Source organism: Centroberyx affinis, unplaced genomic scaffold (assembly GCF_046629955.1).
Source record: "Centroberyx affinis isolate AG114_WGS23_722 - 3 ecotype Tasmania unplaced genomic scaffold, CSIRO-AGI_Caff_v1 ptg004562l_1, whole genome shotgun sequence".
NCBI lineage: Eukaryota > Metazoa > Chordata > Actinopteri > Beryciformes > Berycidae > Centroberyx > Centroberyx affinis.
In genome coordinates, this window is record NW_027282189.1 from 1 (window position 1) to 8,529 (window position 8,529).

The following is an 8,529-nucleotide window of genomic DNA, read 5'->3' on the forward strand; positions in this document are numbered from 1 at the left end:
TGTATGAAGTGAAAATAGACCAAAAAAGATGAAATATAAGCAATACAAAATATCAATACATGCAGTTTATAACAAATGAGAAGAATATGAAGCAAACAAATATGACTTGATGTGTAAAGTGATCAGCTTTACTGACGGACAGGAATATCTGATCACCTTATCAATATTCAACTCATAACACATTAACAGACAGATTGGAGGCAGCAGATGCTCTCTGCTGTTCCTGTCAGGATCAATAAAGTTTCTAATAAAAGCGATCAGTTCAGAAAACAGCAAAGTGTTTATTCAGACCGCAGGAAGCAGAAGATATGAAAACATCACAGCAAATAAAAAAAAAAACTCCTTCAGCCTCCAGACTGCTACAGTGAAACTGACAGTACTAATAATCTTACAAATACTAATACTAATACTAATACTAATACTAATACTACTAATAACATCAACCTCCTGTTTGAACAAAAGCCACAGTAATCAAACTAGTAGTCCTCAATCAGGTTCTCAGGTCGGACAGCTACTTTGTGTACAATAAAATAAACCATAAAATATATGTAACATAAACTGCATTTAATAACTGTCATTCATATTAATTTTAACTGAGTTCAGAAGGATCAAACCAATCAGTTCTAATAAAACCAAGACTGACACAGCTGGCTCGTTAAAACCCCCAGCTCGTTAAGGCCCCCAGCTGGTTAAGACCCCCAGCTCGTTAAGGCCCCCAGCTCGTTAAGGCCCCCAGCTCGTTAAGGATCTCAGCCTGTTAGGACCCTCAGCTCGTTGAGGCCCTTGGCTCGTTAAGGCCCCCAGCTCATTAATATGAAATGAATAATATGAGAAGTGTTAATTAATGAACAAATGAAGTAAACATCATTATAACTTCAGTATAAAGACTCTGACTGGCTGCTGGTCAGATGAGTGAAGTTAACAAAATCAGTCAGTCCGCCTGCAGCAGTCAGCACTACAGATCAAATAAATAATATTTAATTAAAATAAACTTCCTGAATCTCTGAGAATAAACTTCCTGTCTGTAACGACATCACTTCCTGTGGTTCTGGTTGCTGAAGAGAGTCTTGGCTTCGTTCTGCCACTCCAACACTCCGTCCAGAGGAGACTTCCCTTCCTGAGAGAGAGACAAGCAGAGAGAGAGAGAGAGACAGGCAGAGAGAGAGACAGGCAGAGAGAGAGAGAGAGACAGGCAGAGAGAGAGAGAGAGACAGGCAGAGAGAGAGACAGGCAGAGAGAGAGACAAGCAGAGAGAGAGAGAGAGACAGGCAGAGAGAGAGACAGGCAGAGAGAGACACAGAGACAGGCAGAGAGAGAGAGACAGGCAGAGAGAGAGAGAGACAGACAGACAGACATGCAGGCAAAGAGAGAGAGAGAGGGATAGGCAGAGAGAGAGACAGACAGGCAGAGAGAGAGTGACAGAGAGAGAGAGAGAAAGAGAGAGAACTCAACAGTAAAATAAGTGTTAATGTTCCTCAGCAGTCCTTTAACCAATCAGAAACAAGATGTATCATCGCTCAAACTTCGCTCAGACTAAGATGGTCAGAGGTCAGAGTCAGAGTCAGAGGTCAGAGGTCAGAGGTCAGAGGTCAGTCAGAGGTCAGAGGTCAGTCAGAGGTCAGAGGTCAGTCAGAGGTCAGAGGTCAGAGGTCAGAGGTCAGGTTACCAGGTTTCTGAGCTTTGTGTCGGCTCCATGCAGGAAGAGCAGCTGGATGATTCTGAACCTGTTGAGTCGAACAGCGTCATGAAGAGGAGAGTCTCCTTCCTGAGAAACACAACACACACACATTAGACCTGTCTGTGTGTGTGTGTGTGTGTGTGTGTGTGTGTGTGTGTGTGTGTGTGTGTGTGTGTGTGTGTGTGTGTGTGTGTGTGTGTGTGTGTGTGTGACCCACCTTGTCCCGGGCGTTCAGTTCTGCTCCACAATGAATCAGGTGTTCAGCGCACTCATAGTGTCCAGTCCTCACAGCAACATGGAGGAGAGTGCTGTCCAGCTGACACACACACACACACACACACACACACACACACACACACACACACACACACACACACACACACACACACACAGAGGAGTAAATCATCATGCTGCATAAAGACCACTATTCACCATCAGATCCAAAACCTCTAAAGCTAGTACAAGTTAAGACACTGTTATTATTATTAGTAGTAGTTGTAGTAGTTGTTGTAGTAGTGATAGTAGTATAAGCTGTAGCAGTAGTAGTAGTAGTAGAAGCAGTAGTAGTAGTAGTAGAAGCAGTAGTAGTAGTAGTAGTAGTAGAAGTAGTAGTAGTAGAAGTAGTAGTAGTAGTAGTAGTGGTAGTAGTAGTAGTAGAAGTAGTAGCAGTAGTAGAAGTAGTAGCAGTAGTAGTAGTAGAAGTACTTGTAGTGGTTGTAGTAGTAGTAGTAGTAGAAGCAGTAGTAGTAGTAGTATTAGTAGTAGCCTGCCTCAGGTGTTCCCCAGGTTGTTCTGGCTCCTCTATTATTTTCTCTGTATGGTATTTTCCCACTTGGCAGATAATTAGGAATCATAATATCTCTGTCCACCTTTATGCTGACGACACTCAGCTTTATTTACCAGTCAACTAATAGTTCATGTTTGTAAAGGACTTTGTAACTCTGTTTTTGAAGAGTGCTATAGAAATACAGTTTATTATTATTATTATTATTTGTAGTAGTAGTACCTTGTCTCTAGCTGTAATGTCTCCTCCTTGGTTCAGAAGAAGCTTCAACACTGACAGATTTCCTCCTCTACAGGCAGAATGAAGACAAGTAGACCATAACTAGAAAAAAGAGGAGAGGAGAAGAGAGTAGGAGAGGAGAGGAGAGGAGGAGAGGAGAGGAGAAGAGAGGAAAAGAGAGGAGAGGAGAGGAGGAGAGGAGTGGTCAGTTTGGTGAACTCCTCCTGTTTGTTCTGAGGAAACATCTTGATAGAATTAAAAAACATGGATCTGACATCACAAGTTCCAACTTTAGCATTAGCATTATAATTGGTGTTAGCCCTAGCATTAGCCTTTGCACTAGTATTAGATGTAGAATTAGTATTACCATTAGTTGCTGTTATCATTTTATTCAGTATTGCAATTACTATTTCCATTAAAATCAGAATTACCATTACTTAGAATTACCTTAGTATCACCATTACAATTCGTATTATCATTGGTATTACAGTTATTAATGGCATTAGCTGTAGAATTATAAGTAGTATTCCAATTACTATTATAATTAGTATTAACATAGTATTGGCATTCGAAGTATCCGATTTTCTTTAGTATTTCCATTATTTTTTGCATTACAGCAAGTGCTATTATTACTGTGAGCATGGTACTGTCAGTGTGCAGTGTTCACAGTAGTAGTGGTAGTAGTAGCAGCAGTAGTAGTAATAGTAGTAGTAGTATTACCTTGTCCTTGCTGTGTATATTTGCTCCAGCCTCCAGCAGTCTGCTGACGACCTCAGTGTGACCCTGGGAGCACGCTCTGTGGAGCCCTGTACGCTGGAACTACACACACACACACACACACACACACACACACACATTTCTGTTTTATTGGAAAGAGCATTAGCAATGCTAATGGTAACTAATGGAAAGTGTTAGCGGTGACTCACGCTGTCGCAGGCGTTGGGGTCTCCTCCTGTAGACAGGTACCGGTCTATCAGCAGCAGCTGGCTCTGGTCACAGGCCTTAAAGAAATCCTCCTCATCTACATAGTAGGGCTGAGAGACAGACAGGCAGACAGACAGGCAGACAGACAGGCAGTGACCCGCTGGGTAAAGGACTACAGCCAGTGAACAGCAGTGTGTGCTTAAGTGTTAGCAAAAAGTCTGCTATCGCTCAACATAGTGTATGCTAAAGTGTTAGCATTGAGCATACAGTAGGAGCCAATGATCCACTGGGGACACATGAATGATTTTGGTGTATTTTTGGTGTCAACAGGACAATCTACCAAAAGCTTCCCTTAAGCTCTTTTTAGAAGAACGACCAATCAAAACCAACAGGAGGCGGGGTTTGATGTTACATAGGCAGCTGATTGGCTTCTTTTCCTCCATGGCCAAAGCCTGCAGACAATCTGCCCTTTCATTGGTCAAAGAGTAAAAGTGACAGAACAGGGGAAGCGGTTCTCACCAGGGTCGGGGCGGGAGCAGCAGCCGCTCTGCAGACTGGACTCCTCCTCTTCCTCTCTCTCTTCCTCTTCCTCAGCAGCAGCAGGTTGTGCAGGTCGTCCACCGTCTCCAGACGAAGACGCCCGGCCCGGTCCGTCTGAGCGAGGACGGACAGACCGATCCGGTTCAGTTTCTTAATCCTTTATTTCCCATCTGGATCTGGACATAAAGTCTCCTGTTCTCTAACCAGCAGCTTCTCCAAATCTGAACACTGATCTAATATTCTGATACCTGATGACACAGAGCAGCTGACTGAGATAGCAACTACTGCTATTAATACAAGAGCTACTACTACTAGTACTATTACAACTACTACGACTACTACTACTATTACTACTTCCACAACAACTAGGCTATTAATATTACTACAACAACTACTACCACTAGTACAACTAATTCTACTACACCAGTCCCACCCTTAGCTGTTGTAAAATCACTGAATCACATGGACGTTACATCCTCCATACTGTCACCATGGTAACACTGGCCATCACTGTAAAGATGGAGCCAACATGGCTGACAACTGTGTGTGTATGTATGTTTGTGTGTGTGTGTGTGTGTGTGTGTGTGTGTGTGTGTGTGTGTGTGTGTGGTCTCACCTTGAGGCTGATTGGACGGTCAGACTCTTGGAGGCTGCTGGAGTTCAGGACGTCCTGCTTCTCCTGAGAGACAGACGACTCATAACACCCCCCCTCCACCTGCTGGAGAGAGAGAGAGAGAGAGAGACAGGCAGAGAGAGAGAGAGAGAGAGAGAGACAGGCAGAGAGAGAGAGAGAGAGAGAGAGAGACAGGCAGAGAGAGAGAGAGGGAGAGAGAGAGACAGGCAGAGAGAGAGAGAGAGAGGGAGAGAGAGAGAGAGACAGGGAGAGAGAGAGAGAAAGGGAGACACTTTTCTACCATTTCTCATCAAAGTAGTCTTAGTAGATAATTAAACTTCAATCTGAAAGTAATGACTTATTGTTTTGATCAGTAACTGTAATATTACTGACATTGAAACAGTCATTTGTTGCACTACTCATTAATGGAAAAGTAATAAGAACTGAGAGAGAGACAGACAGAGAGACTGTCATCACTCTCTCTCTCTCTCTCACACACACACACACACACACACACACACACACACACACACACACACACACACACACACACAGCAGATGAACGCCCATGTTCAGTTTATTGGTCTGTTTTTTTCTTCTACTGTTACAGCGCTGCACAGATCATATAGACACATAACACCTGTGTGTGTGTGTGTGTGTGTGTGTGTGAGTGTGTGTGTGTGTGTGTGTGTGTGTGTGTGTGTGTGTGTGTGTTGCAGGGAGCGGAGGTGTGAACAGGCTCAGCTGAAACTGAACCCTAACCTCTTCATTAAGCTGGATTCTGTTACACACACATGTCATATTTTACATGTCAACATGTTAACCATGAAGCTGAACCGTGTCAGTCTCATGTCAGACCATGCAGACCACACGCATGTTCCAGTCCAAATATGTTCCAGGCCATATGAACTGTATATTATTCTATTTTTTTAAAGATAGTTTTTTGCCTTTATTAACACATGAAAGTGGAGAGAGACCGTACAGACTGATGACATGTGACCGGTCTGGGCCGGGTCCCAGTCCCAGGACGTCTGTTTACAACAAGTGAGCAGATTAGCAGATTAATATTATTATATTACCAGAGGAGGTCTGCTAACTCAGTTTTTACCAGAGTGAGTCAGGGATTTAGATCCTGTGAGGATCAACATTAATAACCTGTTTGTCAGTGAACTGTCTTCTGTCAATTCTAATACCGTCAGTATTGATGCATTCAGTCGGCATATTACTTTAGCAGGAAGATAATACTAACTAACTATTTACTAACTAGTGAGCTAGCTAGCTAGAGGTAGGCCAGGCTAGACTAGGCTAGCAATAATGGGCCAAATATATGTGAACCGATATCCTGCTGTGAACTGCATCACAAATCTCGTTAACTATAGCTGATGTCATCATGTGTAAATCTACAGCCAGCTTGTTGTGGTGTGGCTGTAGATCTCCATTCAGTAACGTTCTCAGTAAAAGTGAATAGTGTGATAAGGTGGATTTGGTTACTGTGACACAGTAAACTGTCTTGTCTTTAGCCCTAGTCTCTACTCCAAAACATGAAGAGTTGGAGCTTGAGAAGAGTCAGCTCAGTTAACCTGAACAAACTGTTAGCTAGCTAACTAGCCAGCAAACACACTGATGTTAATGTGAACATGCTAACGCTAGCTGCTACTAGCTACGTTAGCTAGTGTGCTAATCAGATGTGTTAACAACAAGACAGTGATGGTTAGCTGACCAGATGCTATGGTTAGCTAGCTAACAAGCTGACATCATCTAGAAGATAAGAGAGAGCTTGGTAAGAGAGCAGCAGCAGGAGGCAGAGCGATGTCAGTCTCTCAGGTAAAACAAGGCCAACGGACAAGATGGAAAACCTTGAACACCGGAAGCTTGCCTGGAAGGATCTTTGGGAAATGGAGGGAGGCAGACTTAGCTTCATCATCAGAGCCATCTACGATGTTCTTCCCAGTCCCAAGACCCTGAACCGGTGGCTCAGGAAGACCCATCACGTCTCCTCTGCCCAACACCAGCAACCCTACGGCACATACTCACCGGCTGCCTTACCCAAGGACCCAAACCTGGAGGCACAACCAGGTCCTTCGGCAACTGGCGCTTGTACTGGAAGAAAGGAGGACTAACAACAATGCCCCCCCCCCCCCAAACCCCTGGCTTTTCAAACACCATGGCCTTTGTACCAGCAGGAAAGGTGCCGAAGAGGTCGACTGCAGGAAAAGATTCAAGCCTATTGGATACGGCCCTGGATTGGAAGATGAAGGTCAATCTAGACCAGAAGCTCACCTTTCCAACGGAGATCATTACAACCGGTCTTAGGCCTCCTGGGACGCCAGGTGTCACCGCTGAGCCCTCTGGAGGAGTCATGGGCCAATCAACGAAACACCAAGGAAGGAGGGCGATGCCCACCTGGTGACCTCAGTGAAGCGATTACCCCTAACCCCCCACTCAAGGAATGAGTGCCGATTACAATACAGGATTGTTAAATCTAGTCCTATGAGCTCAACTCAACAACTAAACACTAAATCAATCAGATGGATCAGTGATGAAATGATCAGTTCAGTCAGAAACAGACAGAAATTAACCGTCTGTTGAGACAGAAACACAGTCAGCTGTTCAGAGCTGAGGACCTCCAACATGTTTTTGTTTATTTCAGGATCCCCATTAGAAACACAAGGATGTGCCTCTAGACGGTTTGTTAGGAGACAACATGGCGTCTTCCTCCTGGACGTCTGATTGGACAGAAACAGCCTGAGAGGTTGATTGACAGATTGATGTGCTGCGCTCATGTTTTTATCATCTAATAAACTCTATCTTTGACACAGGACACGACCTCTGACTGTTGACCTCCGACCTCTACTCTACTCTCCTCTCCTCTCTCCTCTCCTCCCTCTCTTCTTCTCTCCTCCCTCTCTTCTCCTTCTCTCCTCTCCTCCTCCTCCTCTCCTCTCCTCTCTCCTCCTCCCTCCCTCCCTCTCTCTCTTTAACTTGTTGTTGTTCTACCTGATGCCTCATACAAAACTCCTCCTCTCTCCTCTCCTCTCTCCTCTCCTTTCTTCTCCTCTCCTCTCTCTCTTCTACTCCTCTCCTCTCCTCTCCTCTACTCCTCTCCTCTCCCTTCTTCTTCTCTCCTCTCTCCTCCTCTCCTCCCTCTCTTCTCCTCCTCTCTCCTCCTCTCCTCCTCCTCTCTCCTCCTCCGTCCCTCCCTCTCTCTCTTTAACTTGTTGTCGTTCTACCTGATGCCTCATATAAAACTTTATTAGCATGTTAAATGGAAACTCCACTCAAATACCACCGATAACGATCACTAAAATAAAAAGTAGACAGCTCAGTCACATGGCAGACTTGACCTCTGACCTCTGACCTCTGACCCCCCTCCTCCTCCTCCTCCTCCTCCTCCTCCTCCTCTCTCTCTCTCTCTCTCACTCTCTCTCTTATTAGCAGATTAAAGGGGAAGCTCTGGTGAAATCAGCGTGTTCGTCCTTCTGTATCTGGATAAACTAAAAAACTCCCATAATCCCTTTCAACAGGAAACTGGTCATGGAACGGTTCACTCACTCACTCACTCACTCACTCACTCACTCACTCACTCACTCACTCTTCCCTATGGAGTGTTTGTCATGTAGTGAACTATATGGGCAGCGACTGAGTGAAGTTTCAGACTCGACATTAAATTAAACCGCTTCAGAAAGACTCAGCATCTCATCAACAAGCCAAACATCATGACAGCAGGATGAAATGTAAAAGTTTTGAACATTAAATTACAAATATAGTAAA

General features: G+C 44.4%; 1 protein-coding gene across 1 annotated transcript; it reads right to left on the bottom strand.

Moving 5' to 3' along the window:
* Positions 1-1,033: 1,033 nt before the first annotated feature.
* Positions 1,034-6,746, bottom strand: LOC139665404 (ankyrin repeat domain-containing protein 1-like). The gene is made up of 9 exons (XM_071544409.1): positions 6,615-6,746; positions 4,762-4,860; positions 4,125-4,259; positions 3,608-3,715; positions 3,402-3,500; positions 2,685-2,783; positions 1,896-1,994; positions 1,667-1,765; positions 1,034-1,117 (listed from the first exon to the last, which is right to left on the bottom strand). Exons 1-9 carry the CDS (start codon positions 6,744-6,746, stop codon positions 1,034-1,036), a joined length of 954 nt encoding a protein of 317 aa, XP_071400510.1.
* Between the last annotated feature and the right edge of the window lie 1,783 nt (positions 6,747-8,529).

What these genes read in the sequence shown, in the direction of transcription:
- LOC139665404 (XM_071544409.1), bottom strand. Translation starts at nt 6,746, where the DNA reads ATGGGTCTTCCTGAGCCACCGGTTCAGGGTCTTGGGACTGGGAAGAAC. An exon ending in ACCGTCCAATCAGCCTCAAG is followed by an intron (nt 4,260 to 4,761) that starts GTGAGACCACAC and finishes GTCCTCGCTCAG; the next exon opens with ACGGACCGGGCCGGGCGTCT. An exon ending in ATATACACAGCAAGGACAAG is followed by an intron (nt 2,784 to 3,401) that starts GTAATACTACTA and finishes TCTTTTTTCTAG; the next exon opens with TTATGGTCTACTTGTCTTCA.